At 35.9% G+C, this 20668-nt stretch overlaps 1 protein-coding gene across 3 annotated transcripts in view; it reads right to left on the bottom strand.

Moving 5' to 3' along the window:
• Positions 1 to 20668, bottom strand: part of pde4ca (phosphodiesterase 4C, cAMP-specific a) — a 51230-nt gene that overhangs the window by 20107 nt on the left and 10455 nt on the right. Inside the window, exon 1 of one of the 3 annotated variants that reach the window (XM_067364271.1) lies at positions 7901 to 8532. The exons of the other annotated variants lie outside the window; for them this stretch is intronic. Coding sequence (XP_067220372.1) covers positions 7901 to 8028 — 128 coding nt within the window. The 5' untranslated portion in view covers positions 8029 to 8532. Of the gene's footprint in view, positions 1 to 7900; positions 8533 to 20668 lie in introns of those variants that run through there. 3 annotated transcript variants of the gene reach the window in all.

Raw genomic sequence — 20668 nt, 5'->3', positions numbered from 1 at the left:
GAATCATTCAGCTCTAATTGCAGCTGACTTTAAAGTTTAATCATTTCTGGAAACACGTTTCAGGATGTTAAATTTAGCATCTGGTGCGTTGTAGATATTTATATAAACAAAGCATTGAGAAACAGGTTAGTGCTGCTGTAATCAGTCAATTTCAAAAGCTACGAAAACATTTTTACTTTCGACTTAAAAATTAGTACAATTAATTGTGGGAACCTTTCAATTATGTTTTTGGCTGACACAGTATCATTTTACACCCCTGGCTTCAACTCAGCTTACCATGGCCTTCAGGAACAGGCTGAAATTGACACTAAGTGAAGACTAACTTGCTACAATAGCTTCGAGCAGAATCTTTCAGACATTTAAAGTGCACCTCCAGTGTGAGGAGTAAAAGAGCTGTTACTAAATCTTCTACAGTCGTATGACATGCTTGCATGTTGACTGTCAGTATCTAAACACTTGACACCCAGCATGCGTCACGAGACACTGGTGCTACGTCAGTCCTAACCCAGGCACATTACAGGGATACACCAGCCCAGCCTGCGTGTCTCACATTAGCCTAATGCAGAACAATCGCTAATCTACAGTCAAAACATCTTAGGAAAAGAACGCAAGAACGCCGGCTCCACACTGAGGCGTGTTTGTTCATATATGCAACATTTTATGTAAAGAAAAGAAGAATAGAGGCGGAGCCATATGTATCTCATGTAGTCATTTAGTCTCATAGTTGAATAACCAGTCCACTGGGACGCAGCCAGAAGGCTGTTCATCCTGTTCCTCTCTCCATTGTTTCTAATCAACAAGAAAAAATGACATTTAAGAGAGTCACAAAGTCACATGACGTCAATGAACACCCAGGGGCCCAGACATTCATGTACATGCCACAGGAGATTTGGAAGACAGCTGTTGCTTTACAAATAAAATGGTAACCGTGTTGCACAACAGCAAAAGTAGCACTGTAACGAGATTAAAAGCACAGTTAACCACAAGTGAACATGCATTTGAGTTTTAAAAAGACCCTTCTTGGTGCTTCACGTTGAGATTGAAGTCTCACAGAAGCACAACGGGAGACGTTACCGATCTGATGAGGCAGCTAATTACAGGGTCATCCAGCAGGTCACATATTCGTGCGTAGACACTGCGGGCAGAGGATGTGTCCTCGATTGTTTAATCACCGTTTCTGTGCATGCTGCCTTTTCCTAATTGTGCACATAAAATGTGGAGCACATCCATACCGGTAAGAGCTGCAGAGATTGTATAAAGATTTCTGAGGCACAATAGGGTACAGAGAGAGAGAGAGAGAGAGGCAGTGCTGTGATCTCAGCTTTCCACTGAACATTTATGGTCAAGATTAAAAATAAGCTTGGTTTGTCTCGGATTTAGACTGACATTTTAAAACATGAGTGGGGGTTAGCCAGAATTAAGTCATAGACATTTGAAGGCGCATTACACAGATATTTCCACATACATTTTCCTGCTAAAAAACAAACTGGTGGTGACTTTAATATACATTCATATTACAGAAAAAAGTGCTTCCGATCACAAAAAACTACTTTTGTTATAGTTTGCATAAACACACCTAATGTGGGCAATATGCAATACTACTATATTTTTCTACTTGGTTAAAACTTTAAAGGTGCCCTAGATTCAAAAATTGAATTTACCTCAGCATAGTCAAATAACAAGAGTTCAGTACTTGGAAATGACATACAATGATTCTCAAACTCTGTTGTTTCCTCCTTCTTATATAAATCTCATTTGTTTAAATACCTCTGAAGAACAGACGAATCTCAACATAACACCGACTGTTACGTAACAGTCGGGATCATTAATATGTACACCCCCAATATTTGCATATGCCAGCCCATGTTCAAGGAATTACACAAGGGCAGGCAGTATTAATGTCTGGATCTGTGCACAGGTGAATCATCAGACTAGGTAAGCAAGCAAGAACAATAGCGAAAAATGGCAGATTGAGCAATAATAACTGACATGATCCATGATAACATGATATTTTTAGTGATATTTGTAAATTGTCTTTCTAAAGGTTTCATTAGCATGTTGCTAATGTACTGTTAAATGTGGTTAAAGTTACCATCGTTTCTTACTGTATTCACAGAGACTAGAGCAGTCTCTATTTTCATTTTTAAACACTTGCAGTCTGTATAATTCATAAACACAACTTCCTTCTTTATAAATCTCTCCAACAGTGTAGCATTAGCCATTAGCCACGGAGCATAGCCTCAAATTCATTGCAGAATCAATGTAAACATCAAAATAAACACTGTACTTATGCGATTAGACATACTGCATGACGAACACTTTGTAAAGATCCATTTTAAGAGTTATATTAGCTGTTTGAACTTTTTTTTATGTTGTTTAAGGCAAGCTTCTGGGCCATGGAGCACCAGATTTAAAGGGCCACACACCCTGAATTGGCTCATTTATAATGATGCCCCAAAATAGGCAGTTAAAAAAATTAATTTAAAAAAATCTATGGGGTATTTTGAGCTGAAACTTCACAGACACATTCAGGGGACACCTTAGACTTATATTACATCTTTTTAAAAAAAGTTCTAGGGCACCTTTAACATTTACTTTCATCTGTACTAATTTAGTCAGGTGGATTCAGCATAAAATAATATATTAATGTACTACCATTCAAAAGTATGGGGTCAGACATTTTTTTTTTTTGTTGTTGAAAAAAGTCCAAGACTGCATTTATTTGATAAATAAACAGTAATATTGTGAAATATTACTTCTGTTGTCTATTTTAATATATTTTAAAATGTAATTTATTCTTGTGAGGGCAAAGCTGAATTTTCAGCATCATTACTCCAGTCTTCAATGTCACATGATCCTTCAGAAATCATTCTAATATGCTGTATAATTTGGTGTTCAAGAAACATTTCTTATCATCAATATTGAAAACGGTTGTGCTGCTTTAATATTTTTGTTGAAACGGTACATTTTTCAGGATTCTTTGATGAATAGAAATAGCATTTATTTGAAAGGGAATTATAAGTAAGATTCCTTGCTGAATAAAAGTATTAATTTCTTTCAAAAAAAAAAAAAAAAGAACAACGGTATTTTATTTCCGACTAATATTTTATATTCTGACTAACACTTTTTGCGGTGTGTGTACGATCTTGCATTAAAAAAAAAAAACATTCAATCTGTAAATTAATAATAGTAAAATAACACTCATATATCTTACCAAACTGTCTCTTTTACCAAAATTGTGTAATTTGACAAATTAGTATTTTTTGAAAGCAAAAATGAAGCTTTCCATTTTATTTATTTTTTTACTTTAGCAATAAAATAATACAGAATACATAAGAAGAGGGATTTTTATATGAGTAATGTCCTTAAAGCAAAAAATGTAGAGGAAAATACATGGCGGCCCATGCATTGTACTAGACCATCACTACAAACAAAGTTAACCAAGTGCATCAGATTTTCCATGCAGGGTCTGTGACGGAGCACTTCTGTGAACAGCAGAGGGTCTCTCAGAGGGCATGGATGGGGCTCAATTTGTTATCCTAGGATCATTTTGTGACCATAAGAAAACAATAGAACAGCAATGCAAAATGCCCAGAGCAAAACATACATTATGAAAGTAATCTAAAGTGATGAGAAAGCTAATCAAAAATAGTCGTACTATGGAGAAAAGGGATCTGATATAGCCTTAGAGACACACTAAAATCACATGATTACAGCCAGATTTAGAGATAGCTACAGGTAACACTGTGAACTGTGTCCATACAAACACTAAGAGCTACATAACCCCATGCGTTTTAGATAACACTAGCATCGTTTTGTAATAGGTTTACAAACTGAAAATAGCTGTATCTCTTGGGGGGTGAAAGTAATCCCATGTGACACTTTTCACAAAAAAAAAAAAAAAAAAAAAAAAAAAAAACAAGAAGAATGAGCTGCAGATGTTCAGACGATTGCAATCTAACACCGCCAAGACACCGGCCAAGAGGGAGACAAATGGATATTCTCAAAGAATGTTTTACAGCAAATCTCTCTAATAAAGATTAAGAAAACACTAACACAGTTCAACATATTCATCATTACAAACCAATATTCTGTCAGGTCACACAATTCAGCAGCACAAGGCCAAGTGCTTAGATAATGAACTTAATGTGCTCCAACCATACCGTTGCGTTTAGTAGTTTTTCTTGCCTGAACCTCGCTGCTAACATTTAACGGCAGAATACGTGGCACTCCCAGCCTCAAGTGACTATAATCCGCTAAGACCCATAAATCATTTTTCTGGACATGAGGCTCTAGAAAATATGTTGAACAGTTGACAAATGGTTTACAACCGTTTACAGATCCTGACAATCTACACAAGAAGGAATTACGAGCAGAAGCAGATGTCTGCACACGCAATGTACGAATGAGTGATACATTTACACGTTAGGGGCTTTTTGGTATTACCCATCACATGTTTTAGTTGAACTTTGATATTTTAAAGATTCTAATGATCATTTTTACAAACAGCAATGTAATAAATCTAGCCTACAAAACTGATGTTTCATAAGACTAATAATGTTTGGTCCCATGTGAACTTCGCCAAATCTTCTAAGTCTGAAAGCCTGTTTCTACCTCAAAGTAAAAAATATAAAGGTAATAGTGTTTTAAGTTTAAAGGTGCCCAAGAATGCTTTTTTCACAAGATGTAATATAAGTCTAAGGTGTCTCTTGAATGTGTCTGTGAAGTTTCAGCTCAAAATACCCCATATATTTTTTTTTTATTCATTTTTTTAACAGCCTATTTTGGGGCATCATTAACTATACACTGATTTTGGCAGTGCGCTGCCCCTTTAATTCGCCTGCTCCCTGCCACACGAGCTCTTGACTATATTACAGTGCATTTACAAAGTTCACACAGCTAATATAACCCTCAAATGGATCTTTACAAGATGTTCGTCATGCGTGCTTCGAATTATGTGAGTAAAGTATTTATTTTGATGTTGACGTTTGATTCTGAACGAATTTGAGGCTGTGCTCCGTGGCTAACGGCTAATGCTACACTGTTGGAGAGATTTATAAAGAATGAAGTTGTGTTTATGAATTATACAGACTGCACATGTTTAAAAATGAAAATAGCGACGGCTCTTGTCTCTGTGAATGGAGTAAGAAACAATGGTAACTTTAACCACATTTAACAGTACATTATCAACATGCTAACGAAACATTTAGAGACAATTTACAAATATCACTAAAAATATCATGATATCATGGATCATGTCAGTTATTATTGCTCCATCTGCCATTTTTCGCTGTTGTTCTTGCTTGCTTACCTAGTCTGATGATTCAACTGTGCACAGATCCAGACGTTAATACTGCCTTTCCTTGTCTAATGCCTTGAACATGGGCTGGCATATGCAAATATTGGGGTCATACATATTAATGATCCCGACTGTTACGTAACAGTCGGTGTTATGTTGAGATCCGCGTGTTTTCCGGAAGTCTTTTAAACAAATGAGATTTACATAAGAAGGAGGAAACAATGGGGTTTGAAACTCAATGTATGTCTTTTCCATGTACTGAACTCTTGTTATTTAACTATGCCGAGGTAAATTCAAATTTTGATTCTAGGGTACATTTAAAAGAAGAAATAAAGTCACACAATCATCAGATGACGATGAAATTATGAGAAATAGTCAAAATTATGAAAAAGTCAATCAATTGTGAAATTAAAAGTCATACTGTGTGATTTAAAATATAATTGGTATATATATAAAACTGAAACGACAAGATTTAAAGTCACATTGTGCGATATAAAGTCAAAGGATCTTGTAATTTAATAACTATTAGATTAACCAAGGTTGTGTTCTTAAAATCTGAATCAATATTTCAGCACTATAGTTTTTGCATGGTACAATATACGGCACCCCTTTCCATTCAAATAATCAGTTGTAATAAAAGTTTTGTTTTTCATACAAATCTCTAACTCCCAAATGTCCTGTACTTTATCTGATAAACCAAGACAGAAAATAAATGGTGGAAAAAATGGAAAATCATGTTTTTTATCTGTAATCCTACTGTCAGCACAGACATTGATGGCTATGCAAGTGGGAAACGTCTGTTGTGTGTGTGTGTGTGTGTGTGTGTGTGTGTGTGTGTCCAAAAGAAGTGCACTGTATCTGACTATGTCTACGCAGCCTTGCTGATACTGTGGGAGGGCAGAGGCTTCATGGTTCACTTTAAATCAAAAACCCCTCTGACTAAAGCAGATTTTCTCTTTATTTCATAAATCCCATACTTCCCTAACACAATTAACTACTCTATCAGGACATGGCACATTGTGTCTCGTAAGAAATTCAAATGAAAAAGTAGATGGCCATGACAAAATTACAATTAGATGGTAGCTTTTTTCTAAATCCAATATACAAGAAAATCCGTCCAAACATTCACAGAAACCTTTATTACTTCAGGCTCTATCTAAAAGCATTTTTATTCGAATATTAACTGGTGTGCAGCTGAGCAAACGTACATCACTCACTGTTGCTGTTTTAAAGCTGAAGTGTCTTTTTCTTTTGCAGGATCAGTATGAAAACACAACTATAAAATAAGCCCTCTGTATGTTTATTTCCATGAAAAATGTCAACACTTTGACTACCAAAACTTTGTTCTTATTATTTTAGCATCCCTTCATTGCAACACTGGCTCAACCAGTGGTGTAAGTTTGGAGATGTTTTGTTTGCCTGACCGACGGCAAATAGGGTGAGCATTCAGGAAACCTGTTTGAAAACAGTTGTTATTTTTGCAATTCCTTTTGGTAGCGATAATGCTGTAGAAAATAACAATCCAAACGTATAGTATAGTCCTGGTACTGTTACAGATAAAGAGAAGACTGAAATCCTAAGCTTTTTCCACTTTTCATTGCATATTTATTTATGCATTTCTTAATGCTATTGGTTAATGGTTTATAGAGAAAATCATAAATAAAATAACTTGACATTTATCATGTAGTCCTTGTGATTTAAGGTGAATTAGAGGTGTTATATGCTGGATGTTCTCAGTGAAACAGTGAGCAGGGCTGTTTGGCATTTAGTGGAACAGTTACAGATGAACTGATTTCCAGACTGTGATACAATAAATGCAAAAGCAGAAAACGCTCACGATTACTGATTGCGCACACAGAGTAATGCAAAACCCTGGCAGAATAACTGCTCATTTATCATAGTGCTTTACTGCCATCAGACTAGTAGATCTTGTCTGAAGCAGTCTGAAAAGAGTTTCCATGGGTCAGAGCATATCAACAGGTTATTCCATGGACAGAGTAGAAGATTTATACAGCCAAACCACATGGCAATCTGTCTCTGTCTCTACACCAGGTGTAAAGAAAAAAAAAGAAAAAAAATCCAGTTATCAATACAATACAGTTGTACAAAACAACCTAATTTTGAATTTCAACAGCCTTAGATTGAAGTTAAAATATACAGTGGGGTCTGGGATTCTTATCTAATTTAAACCTGACAATAAACACACAAAACAAATAGGATTTTGGAGGAAAAAAATATATTAGATATTTACTATATTATTTTTTATAAATATTCTGCACTATTTCTCAGTCACTAATCAACTAATTAAATTTGTGTCACTGATCATATGACTCTTTGTACAGATGGGCAGATGTTCTTGCTTCCATTGAAGATCAAGATGCTCTCAAATCATTCTGAAGAACATGATCATCAGGTTTGACACAAACTTATGGAGTTCATGCAGCTCAATTGCTGCTATTATTTAAGCAAAAGAGAGACAAACCAAATACTAAGACATACCGATATGAATGTTAATTTTTAAGAGCATTTTCATGGGATTTTGGACCCCACTGTATTTGACAGTATCTAGAATCACATATATAAATCATCAAAGTTTATTACCGCCTGCGTTTCTGCACAATGTCGATGGGTCTGTTGACGGCACATGGGGATCCATACAAATTCCAGTTCCGTGGCTTTAATGCCCGATCAGCTGAGAAAGAGAATCCACAGTTTGCTGGTACACTCATCTTGCCAACACACTCATCCAGTGATGTCTCTCACGTAATTCCTTTATTCAAATCACACAAATATACGTTCTTTTCACTCTTTTTTTTTTTTTTAGGTAAACATTGTTCGTGGATCAAAATGACTCCTCATTGCCTCTGGTTAATAATTACATCTCAACTGAAAATCTGGAGGAAAATGAGAGAAAGCATGAAAGCATGATATCCACTGTCCTCTTCTAACAGTCCATTAGCTCTCACCTCCTCTGTGACACCTCTGCGAGTAAACGAGGATGTGAGCTTGAGTGACGAGCCTTGTCAAAACCCATGCTTCACTCTGATGAAGCATGTGTCCAACTTTAAGAGATGCTCAGGCAGCATTTACACATGGATCTTCTGCTGTAAGATGATTCTTTAAGTGAAGGTTTCTCAGGCTTCTGTTCTACTCTGCTTCTGTGTGGTAGCTGGACTCATGTAGAAGAGTCTATGCCATATTTTAGCTAGACTCTTTGGCCCATTGCTGTCCCATGGCTGGAGCTCGCCTTACTCTGAGATCACGCTCAAGAAAGAGGGTGGGACCAAAGAAAGCATAGTCCCTGCCTCCTTGAGACGTTAACTCTTTCTTGCTCTGTCTGCAGCTGATTAAAATTGCTGAGTAACATGAAAATAAAGCAGAACTGTTTGTGTTTATTGTGGACAAAACTAACCCTCAAATAAAAATAACTATTATTATTTATAAGAAAACTTTACATTAGCTTTCATTGTAATAATTACTGCAATGTCATCATATCCGATTATACTTTTGAAATATCGATGAGAATATGAGAACATACATTATTTAGGCATTTACTGCCACTATTCCATAATATTAAGCCTGTAAGTCCTGCATCGATTCAGTCTTCCACGTATTTTGTAGCTTACAAAAACAAATTTAAAAGCACTGAAAAAGCAAGGCAAACTGCACCTTATCTCAGTGTTTTTTTCTTCTTCTTTGAAGTCCTGCAAACCTAACGTCCTCCATCACCTAGCGTATGCAGAGTTTGGTTGATTGATACAAGTCAGAAGGCTAAAAATTTGTATTTTGAAAAATTTTGGTGGGATTCCCACACCCACATGCAAAAACTCATATAAAACCTATAGGCTGTGTGAAATACTTTAGCTTCAAAACTGAGAAATTTGACAACTTGGGTGCACTATTCATTTTGTTCCTACAATATTCTAAGATTAGAGTAACCACGGCGTGTTGAGTTCTAGGTCCCCTGGTAAAATCCGCATTTTTGGTGGGGTTCCCCTGGTAAAATTAGCATTCCAGGGGCTAAATATCATGTTATTTTGGGGTCGCGGACATGAAAAACAACCCGCGGCAACTGTCTTAAAGTAGCCCAATTCCGCTGGAAAACCGCAGACTTGGCAACACTGGTTGAGGGGGCGACGAGAAGACGCCGGATAGCAAATCTATTAATAATGTCACAGATTAAACCCATTGCCTATCAGTCGATAAAATAATCACATGGCTGAGCGTTTCTGAAAGTTTTGTATTTTGTTTGGTTTAACATTACCTTTCCGAGTATGACTGTTGCAGTTTGCCAGCTTGTGAATTAGCAGAATTTGCATGCAGCCACTACAAAACACAAGCTTCTAGGGATTTGATTTTGTTTGTTGTGTGTTGAAATAAATATGTTTGTTTATGTCGCCCTATGACTGTGTGTCTACAACTCTGCAAAGCCTTATGTCTGCACGAACAGGGTACGCTGAGGTAGGACACCGTATCATTGCATTTGGTCCGAACAAATATTTTTTGGTCCTGAGACTTCCACAGAAGATATATGTACATGTTTTAATATTTATACCACTTCTATTATTGATCGCTATCAGGAGAGTTTTAACCTGTATAACAAAAAGTGTTTATAAAAAAAAACTCTCTACCCTACCTTTAAGGGACTTAATGGGGCATCTACTTACTTGAGACCAGCATATCAGTACTGAATTGTTGTTATGATTGCTACCTCAAACAAAGTGGTTTAGCTGGTTTCTCTTTTGTTAAACACTTCTTTGCAGTGACCACAAAATAAACAAGTGGTGTAGAAATCACGTCCATGGTCTCTAAATGCCCTTTTCCTTTTTCCGGTAATGATTACACTCCCATAATCACCTCAGGTAGTTTTCCAACAGTATGCAATTATTTAGACCCACAGTCATTGAAGTCCGCTTTCCTGCAGAGTTTAGCTTTAACCCTTATCAAACTAATTTTCCTATAACTTTCTAGTAATCCTGAAGACCTTGATTAGCATGTTTAACTGTGTTTGATCAGAGTTGAACTCTGCAGGAAAGTGGACCTCAAGGGCCGGATTTGAGAGCATCTTTTACATTATAAACATATTTATTATGTTAATTGTAGTTTCTCTCTCTCATATCATTTGCAAACAAATGACATTGTCTGATAAAACAATGAACCACTTAAAACTGCCAGGATGTAGTTGTTTCTCTATGCTAATGATTTAGACAGCATGAGGGCTGATAAAGATCTTTGGCTAAAGCAAATGGCCTTGTTTGGACTATCTACATGTTTGTTAGGAAGTCATAATCATGGTTCAAAAATGATGATGGGCTATACTTAAATTTGGAAAGATTTTAGTATTCATGCAAACTGGAGCATGCATGTTTTAGCACTCAAATATTAAAAATAACAGAAGGCCATAGATCATCCGCAGAACTGTTAATCTGGGATATGTTAGAAAGAGCAGCCAATGGCTGGTTTTGTGTTGATTTAAGATAAAGCTAGACATGAGGTTTTTAACTACTTGGAATCTGCTGTTAAAATATGATATCCAAGGATAAATCTCATAACTATCCAGTTTAATAAACCCCATAAAGAGATTCATGACATTGATGCTTTGGCTCTTTAAATGAAATGTAAAATAATCAAACAAAACTGAATGATCAGGTGCTGTGTGTTGATAATGTCAGCATGACAACATATGCAGTTATGATTTTCTAAGAATTAATGAAATATTTTCCACAGCGCAATGAATTCCCAATTACTGTGACGGATCGAAACCCAGCGTAAAAATGAAAGTTTCTTAACAGATTACTGTACGAGGAATGAAAGTTCCGAGGTCAAGATGATATGTCTAAAGTAAAGTATTATTCTTGGCTCTGCAGCATGGTGAAAAATCCTCCGGTGCTCACCTCAGTGCTCATTTTTTTTATTACTCAGGGTTATAATGTGAGTGTTCAGACTTTAAGTCCGTGTCCTGGAAACCTATCAGCTCCAGATAGCAAACAGATCTCAGTATTTATACCTGGCAAATGTCTCTGAAGTGCTGGTATTGGTACAAACTCTATAGTTCTTTTTTTAGTCTTTGTCTCTCAATCTATGCACAAATAAATAAATAAATAAATAAATACACTACTCTCCAATTTTTTTAAAGAAATTAATACTTTCATTTAGCAAGGATGACTTTTAAATTGTAAAATATTTTTGATCTGTTCTTTTGAACTTTCTAATCATCAAAGTAAAATAAACAAAATTTCCACAAAAATATAAGCAGCACAACTGTTTTCAACATTAAAGGTTTAGTTCACCCAAAAATGAAAATTATGTCATTAATTACTCACCCTCATGACGTTCCAAACCTGTAAGACCTCCGTTCATCTTCGGAACACAGTTTAAGATATTTTAGATTTAGTCCAAGAGCTTTCTGTCCCTCCATTGAAAGTGTATGTACGGTATACTGTCCATGTCCAGAAAGGTAATAAAAACATCATCAAAGTAGTCCATGTGACATCAGTGGGTTAGTTAGAAGTTTTTTCGCGGATGTCCTAATCGCATCACTGTCCTGAGCAGAAGGGGGCGGTAATGCACCAATAAGCTGGACGCCAACCGCCGTAAAACAGGAAAGAAGAAGCAGCGTCACTGTGGAGTGAAAGCGGATATACAATAGACCCGGAAGAGAATACAATGCTGAATAAAGTCGTAGTTTTTGTTATTTTTGGACCAAAATGTATTTTAGGTGATTCAAAAACTTCTAACTAACCCACTGATGTCACATGGACTACTTTGATGATGTTTTTATTACCTTTCTGGACATGGACAGTATACCGTACATTCATTTTCAATGGAGGGACAGAAAGCTCTCGGACTAAATCTAAAATATCTTAAACTGTCTTCCGAAGATGAACGGAGGTCTTACGAGTTTGGAACGACATGAGGGAGAGTCATTAATGACATAATTTTCATTTTTGGGTGAACTAACTCTTTAATAATAAGAAGAAATATTTCCTGAGCAGCAAATCAGCATATTAGAATGATTTCTGAAGGATCATGTGACACTGTAGACTGGAGTAATGATGATGAAAATTCAGCTTCGCCATCAATGGAAAAAAATTACATTGTTCAAAACCTATACAAACACAAAACAGTTATTTTAAATTATAATCATATTTCACAGTATTACTATTTTTACTGTATTTTTGATTAAATAAATGTATTAACTAGTCAGACAAGCTTTGCCCTGCTTTTGTACTGACTCTAAACCAAAGGCAAGACAAAAATGATACTTTCATAACGTTCACCTCTACATTCTCTGCACTACTGAACTGACCAAATAACTGAGCTCTTCTGCCAGTTTAACAGCACTATCCATGGGCAAACAAAATGCTTTTTGCCAGGACTCAGAGGATGCATGAATCTCCATCCAGACGTCACAGCAGGCATGAAGCATCACTGTGCTGACGTCACAGGCTTCACACTAACAGCATGTTTGGCTGGCAGCTGAAAGCATCAAGACTAAATTCCGGTGATAAAATTGTACTAAGGATCAGAAAAGCATTGCAAAATAGTGAATTCTCCACAAAATGGAAAACAATCATTTTCAGGTGAGGATTCCTTCTGAAACAAAAACTATAGTCTAATAAGCAAATATTTAAACAGGTCTTGTGCTAAAAAATGTATAAATTGCAGTGTAGATTTGTTATCAGTACTGCAACTTTAATTTGAACTTTTATTTGATTTTGTAAGAGGCAGAACTTAGTGCAAACGGACCTTCATTCATTCATAATGTGATGCATTCACATTAGACCATTGCATCCCCTGCTGGTGAGACATGAACTACATGTAGCAATCTGGAAAACCACAAAGTTTAAACCAGTGGCTCGTCTCAACTGGTTTGTTTATGGGACCTGCATGGTCATTAAAGCATGACCTAATTATTTTTTTTTAGGAATAAGACCTAAAAATGTTTTTTTTGTTTTTTTGTTAATACAATAAAGTAAGTAAATTGGTATGAGCCACCACAGTCATTTAAAAATATAGAAAATAACACAAAGTGAAAATAAAGTGGCATTTTGGGGTTAAGGAAACAACAGTTACCATAAACACACAATACTAACATGACTTGTTAATGAAATGGGGAAACCGCTCCTGATGAATAGAATGAACATTATACCTGCATGCAAATCCTTCCCAGCTAACAGTTACGTTATATATTGGTACTTTTTGGTAATTTCATGACTTATTAATTGACAACACAACTACGATGTTGCATGCTTGTAATTTATTTTGCGTTTTATTTATAATGAAGTGAAATACAGAAAGATGCGGAAAAAAAAAAAACGTTAGAATAATGTCACTCACTCTGACAACATCTCATCTGGTCGCAGATACTAAATCAGGCAACGCATTTTTCTCAGGCACTCTTTACTTAAACTGAGTCTGACAGAAGTGTCAACAGCTTTCACACACAAAAGCAAAACATAGAATTACGTTTGTTTATGATTCTTTGATAGTCCACTCCGCGACCTACCAGTTGAGAAGCACAGGTTTAAAGGTATTAATAATAAAAAAGTGTTATTTTGATATTTACCATAGTACTAAATTATTCATGTAGGCCTACCATTGCATATATTCTGTAGTCCAAGATACATCAAAGAATACTATGGTATTAGCATGGTACATGTCCAAAAAACATAGTATTACCATAGTACCATACCAAAAACAAAACAAGGGAAATAACATCTAAACGTCTTAAAAAAGCCTTCTAACTGGTTTTAGAGATGTGTTAAGAGATTTTTCAGCTGGTCTGGTTAGCCAACCAGTTAAACCAGTTTAGAGACCAGCTAAAACCACCAAACCAGCTTAGGCTAGCTGGATAACCTTTGAATCTGGAGTATAAACTGCACTGCTAATAATCCTTGGTCCACAAGCAAAGTATTACTTCAAATAATCTGATATGTGATTTATGCAGTAACAAAATATTACCAGTAGATGTCACCAGCCAATAATCTAAGTGCACTGTAACGCTAATCAAAAACAGCAAGGCATAAAAAATGGTCTGACAGCTTCTATTAGATTGCTGGTTTTTAATGGAGAAAGGGCAGACGGATTGGCAGGGTTTCCGGAGAGAGGCTTTAGTGAGAGAGGCTGACAGATCAATGAGCGGTGGGAGTCATTGGGGAAAGCAGCCATGCTGAAAATATGGAGCAGAACAGTGACGCACAGCGACTCCAGTCACAGCATCAGCGTCTATCGACTATTCTGAGCTCTGAGGATTTATTTTTGGGTCTGCTGGTTACTGACACTGTTGTCCTGTGATTGGTTCACCTCACTTGACTTTCTCTTTCGACATCCGTTTAGAACGACTCAAGTTTCTACTCTAATATGTGAAGGGATGTCAAAGTTATTTGCCAAACCAGTGCAATTAAGAAATTGCAACCACCACTACTTAAAAGGTGCCCTAGAACTAAAAATTGAATTTATCTTGGCATAGTTGAACAACAAGAGTTCAGTACATGGAAATGACATACAGTGAGTCTCAAACTCCATTGTTTCCTCCTTTTTATATAAATCTCATTTGTTTAAAAGACCTTTGAAGAACAGGCGAATCTCAACATAACACCGACTGTTACGTAACAGTCGGGATCATTAATATGTACGACCCCAATATTTGCATATGCCAGCCCATGATCAAGGTATTAGACAGGGGGAGACAGTATTAACGTCTGGCTCTGTGCACAGCTGAATCATCTGACTAGGTAAGCAAGCAAGAACAATAGCGCAAAATGGCAGATGGAGCGATAATAACTGACTTGATCCATGATAACATGATATTTTTAGTGATATTTGTAAACTGTCTTTCTAAATGTTTTTTTAGCATGTTGCTAATGTACTGTTAAATGTGGTTAAAGTTACCATAGTTTATTACTGTATTCACGGAAACAAGAGCCGTCGCTATGTTCATTTTTAAACACTTGCAGTCTGTAGAATTCATAAACACAACTTCATTCTTTATAAATCTCTCCAACAGTGTAGCATTATCCGTTAGCCACGGAGCACAGCCTCAAACTCATTCAGAATCAAATGTAAACATCCAAATAAATACAATACTCACATAATCCGATGTATGCATGCGCATTTCTAATTATGCCCCAAAATAGGCAGTTAAAAAAATTAATGAAAAAAAATCTATGGGGTATTTTGAGCTAAAACTTCACAGACACATTCAGGGGACACCTTAGACTTATATTACATCTTGGAAAAAAAACGTTCGATGGCACCTTTAAGGGTTTAGAAAAAGTCTTCTATAAAATGCAATGCAAACATAATATTTAGCTTAGTTTAGCATTATCAGACGGTCTACATTCTTCACACACAATGTGTTTTGTGTATTCTCTGTAGATATACCAAAATTCATGTACTTATGCACTATTCTTTGCCATTTTGTAGTATAAATAGTGCGAGTGATGTGTTCACACTGAAAATTCCAAAGAGAAAATGTGCATTTTAAATACCGAAAAAATGAAGTGTAGAATGTTGTACTCACTCCCCCGATCTCAAGAGGTGCACTATAGTGACTGATGCTAGAGGCTGCGTCTTTAGTGTCCTTGTTAGTGTGCCCGCCTCTCATGCCAGAGATGACGGTTCGAGTCAAGTTCGAGTGCATAGTGATTCATTTGATACACACAATAATTGTTTTTTCCCCTATGTAAACATGTGCAAGAAGGACATGTTTGATCACTAACTCGCACCTAGCATCTTTTGCAGCATCTCAACAGCACTCAAATTAAAGAAGTTCAACTAATTAAAAACTGAGTCATCTTAAACTTAGTGAAAAGAATATGCCATTCTATGCCATCTACATTACATGTGGTACAAAACTAAGAAATGATGAGCTAAATATCCCATCCTCAGTTTTGATGTCGATGCTCTACAACACTGCTTGCCCTGCTTTAAATGGCTATTGTGGTGAGACGCATCTAGGAAACAAGTCACAGCTTTGTCTGAGTCACATGGAGAGTAAGTGTTGTCTCTGAGTGAAAAGCCTCTTGTGAACAGTGTAACACTGTGATATGCTGTGTGGAGTTGTGACAGGTCCTTTAGAGAGCCATAGATTGAAGAGTGGCAGTGTTTCAAAGAGGCTCAAATGAATCTACATTACAAGAGATAAATACAGCCCAGACTTACCAATAAAATTACTGCACTTATATAGTGGCTGTGATCATTGGTGTCTTGACTACAATCTTCATAGGGATACACAATATCTCAAATTGACGATAAATTAGTAAAATAAGCCAATATATTTAGGCTGATAAATTATAGCCAAACGATCATGGGATTTTTAACTATTGTTAAACAGATAAAATGGTTACAGAGACTAAGATTTTGTTTCTTTATTACTCTCTAAAAAATGCTGGGTTAAAAACCCAAGTTGGGTTGAGAATGGACAAACCCAACAAATGGGTTGTTTTAACCTAGCAGTTGGCTTAAATGTTTGCCCAACTTGCTGAGCAGTTTTAGTTAACCCAACTATTGTTTAAAAATTACTATATGACTGGCTTAAAATGAGCCCGAAATAGGTTGGAAATTAAAAATCAGACAAATAATTACTGGAGGCAACAATAATAATCAATAGGTGAACATTTTATTAATAAACATTCTAAAAAATGCTGGGTTAAAAACAACCCAAGTTGGGTTGAAAATGGACAAACCCAGTGATTGGGTTGTTTTAACCCAGCAGTTGGGTTAAATGTTTGCCCAACCTGCTGGGTAGTTTTACTAAACTCAACTATTGTTTAAAAATTACAGTATTGCTTACTTAAAATGAACCCAAAATATCTTGAAAATTAACATTTATTAATATGTTTAATAAATTAACATTTTAATTTCATTTTAGATTAATTTTAAGTCAGCCATATAGTCGTTTTCAAACAATAGTTGGGTTAAAACAACCCAATCGCTGGGTTTGTCCATTTTCAACCAAACTATGGTTGTTTTTAACCCAGCATTTTTTAGAGTGAACAATTTAATAAATGTTTATTATTTACTTATTATTCATTAAACTTACTGATAAATATTCAATCATTAAGCCTATTAATAAATGTTAATTTCCAACATATTTGGGGTTCATTTTAAGCAAGCAATACAGTAATTTTTAAACAATAGTTACTACCCAGCAGGTTGGGCAAACATTTAACAATGACTTGGGTTGTTTTTAATCCAGCAATTTTTAGAGTCTATTCTTTTATTTTTCACAAATATTTTAATATGCATTTTCTAGTAATATATTTCTGAAATGTATTTCAGTGTCATGATCATTCTAATATACTGATCTGGTGTTCAAAAAAACATTTTTTATTATCAGTGTTGAAAACAGTTGCTTAGTATTTTTGTGGAAACTGATACTTTTTTTTCATGATTCTTTGATGAACAGAAAGTAATGTAAAAGTCTTTACTGACAGTTTTGAGAATGCATCCTTGCTAAATATGCATTAATTTCTTTCTTCCAAAAAATACAATTTTACTGACCCCATACTTTTAAATGGTAATGTAACTTTGTTTGAAGAGTGCTTTTTTGTAATTTCAATATTGATTTCTACTACTGGCTAATATATCTGATATCAGAGATGCTTCAAAACACAAAAAGTTGCTGGTATTGCTCAACATTTCCAAATCAGTGCATCCCTAACTGCTTTTAAATGATCAAAATAAGTTCAGCTTAGGGAAACTATCAAGTATCTCTGTCATAGAGATTCTCCAAAGAAGAAAAAACATCAACATCATCAAAATGTGTCTGAATTTGATCGTTTGAAACAACATACACTCATCATAAAGGCCAAATTTTGAGTGCAAGAGCATAATTCACTCATCATTTACATTAGATAATGCCAGGCATGCTGGATAGTACAGAGGTTACTGTGTGTGTAAGGTTGCGATGTGTCTGCCCATCGTGACTCTGCCTGGCTGCCACAGGCGAACATCAACAGACAGTGGCTGAGCCATCGATTCTCTACCTCTACCGGCCTCAGGCTGTCCAGGCCAAAGATATAGCAGCTACACAACACATCACATAACAGCCAGTGCTGCTCTCTGCCTGCTTTAACACTGTGATACTATGTAGAACAGTGCTTGTAGAGAAAGAGGGAAATCTAAGTAACTCCAGATCATTTCATAGTTGATGTTAGTGATGTCAGAAATCCAGTGGAGATGGGAGCACTGGTTTGCTTCAAGACTTTCTTACACAAGAAAAACCTGTCAGGGTTAAGCACTGGAAAAAGACCATATTCACATGGAGAACAAATCTCATTCTGTAGATATCAACACAGCAAAAACGATATTTACATCATGGGAAAATGACATGGTGTAACATGTGCAAAGTTCAACCAAGGTCATTATGTAATCAATGGAATTGTAAAATTGAAGCTTTAAAAGGGAGATTAGACTCAACCGAAGGCGAAGACACCTTCAGTGTTGCTTCTGTTGCTTATACGTACCCAATGCACGAGTGCCGTCGTGTTGAGTAGTTCATCTGCATTGTCTTCCTGGGGAAACGAAGATCTTTGTTCATTGTGAGAGAGGATTCTGTTAACTTTTGAGAACTATAGGTAAAACTTGGGAAGTGTTTCCAATTTTAGACAGCAAGAGCATGACACAACTAAAAGCAACACCTCAGAAGATTTCTTAACTTGATCTCATGTCCACTATGTGCCCAGTGCCTCCATCCGCTGAGAAACATAATGCTGCGGCAATCTTGAAGCCAAGTATTGAACAAAAACTCAGCAGAGTAAAAGTAGTTTCCCTAAATGTGAAATGGATGCCAGTTCAGCTGGGCACTCAAACTTAAATAAGCCACTATAACGCCAGCGTAAAGGCCTACCATAGCCTCTACAGCGCAGAAAGTCCTGGATGAAAGTCTTTAGGAAATCACAACACTCCTAGTTTCGCCTTGCTCAATCCCACAAAGTCCTAAAAAATTAGCCCGGCAAAAAATTATGTTCCTAAACATCAAAAGTTACTTGCTGATATATTATTAGTTGCATAAAAGTCTGAAAATCTGTGGCTTATAATCCCATCAGATGCTCCATGGAGTGTGCAGTCCAATCCAGCCTCCTAGTGCCATTCTCTGAATCCAAAGCCCTGAAACTAAACTCTGGCCTCAAACAACCAGCCTTTGATAGAGAGAGAGAGTGAAAAAGAGAGAGAGAGAGTGGAGGGAAGGGGAGAGAGGGACACAGAGAGAGAAACTCTGCAGCACTGTTGCTTGTGTATATAAGGTATTTTCAGGGGTCGGTTTGTGATAGATAGGGTGTCCTGAGGCTCAACATCTGCAACTTGCTGCATTACCATCTACAAGTGGACTAAAAGTAATAACCTGAGTCCTGCACATCACTGGTCTGTTTTCAAATGAAACACTAACTGAACCCTGCCTGCAGCAAAATAATTTAACTGTGTGTCACTAAATCCAATACAATGAGGGAGTCGGTATGTACACACAGCAGCTCAAACATCCTAAAGTCAACTTTCTGGACTTTGCAAATAATGTTTTTTCTAGTATTTCAATTTAAAAATCTTTGTTGTGTTCAGAATTATGACAGAAAAATATTTCCAGTGTAGACAGTGTAGAATATAACACGTTGAAGTGTAAGCCTAGTCTTTACATTAACTAACCAAGATGACTTGCACGGTCTGTATTGATAGAACAAGATTATTATAAGTACAAAATGACAACAATGTCAAGTAAGGGGAGAGATTAGTAAAGCTTCTCAGCTCTACCCTCTAGTGGACACAAAATATTATTTTTTCCACCTGCAAAAAGAAGTGTACAAAAGAACCTCCTTTAATCTTACAGAGCGATTGACATTTTACTGTAACTTTATTTTTTTAAATTCAGGTGAGGTGGAAATTGTCCTGCAATTTGACTGTCCTCATCAAGAACTGCAAATACATATTAAACTAAAAACAGAAATGTAAAGTAAATTAATTCAGTCTTGCAGTGTAAGGTCTCCACATTATAGAAAGAGAATCATCACCATTAAAAAAAGTCAAAATTGTTTAATACCTAAAAATGTCTTACTGAGTGACATGCTTTTTATCTTTTAAAACAGTTTTAAGCAACATTTTTTAATACAATATAAGATAATGTAATAAACATCCTGATACACTGTTAAATTAAAACTATATATTTTAAATTTATATATTTTTATTTATAAATGTACATATTTTATATAGTCAAACCAAAAATTATTCAGACATTTTTTTATATATTTTTACTACTGGGTGCAGGACACTATAGTTCATTTATGTAATTGAGGATAGCAAAATAAAGTAAACTGTGACATTTTATACCCAAAAATTCTTCAATCAGTGGACTACCAGTAAAATTGATAAAAA

Source organism: Chanodichthys erythropterus, chromosome 16, assembly GCF_024489055.1.
Source record: "Chanodichthys erythropterus isolate Z2021 chromosome 16, ASM2448905v1, whole genome shotgun sequence".
In the NCBI taxonomy this organism is placed as follows: Eukaryota; Metazoa; Chordata; class Actinopteri; order Cypriniformes; family Xenocyprididae; genus Chanodichthys; species Chanodichthys erythropterus.
The sequence above is the reverse complement of the archived record's forward strand: the minus strand, read 5'-3'. Positions and strand labels throughout refer to the sequence as shown.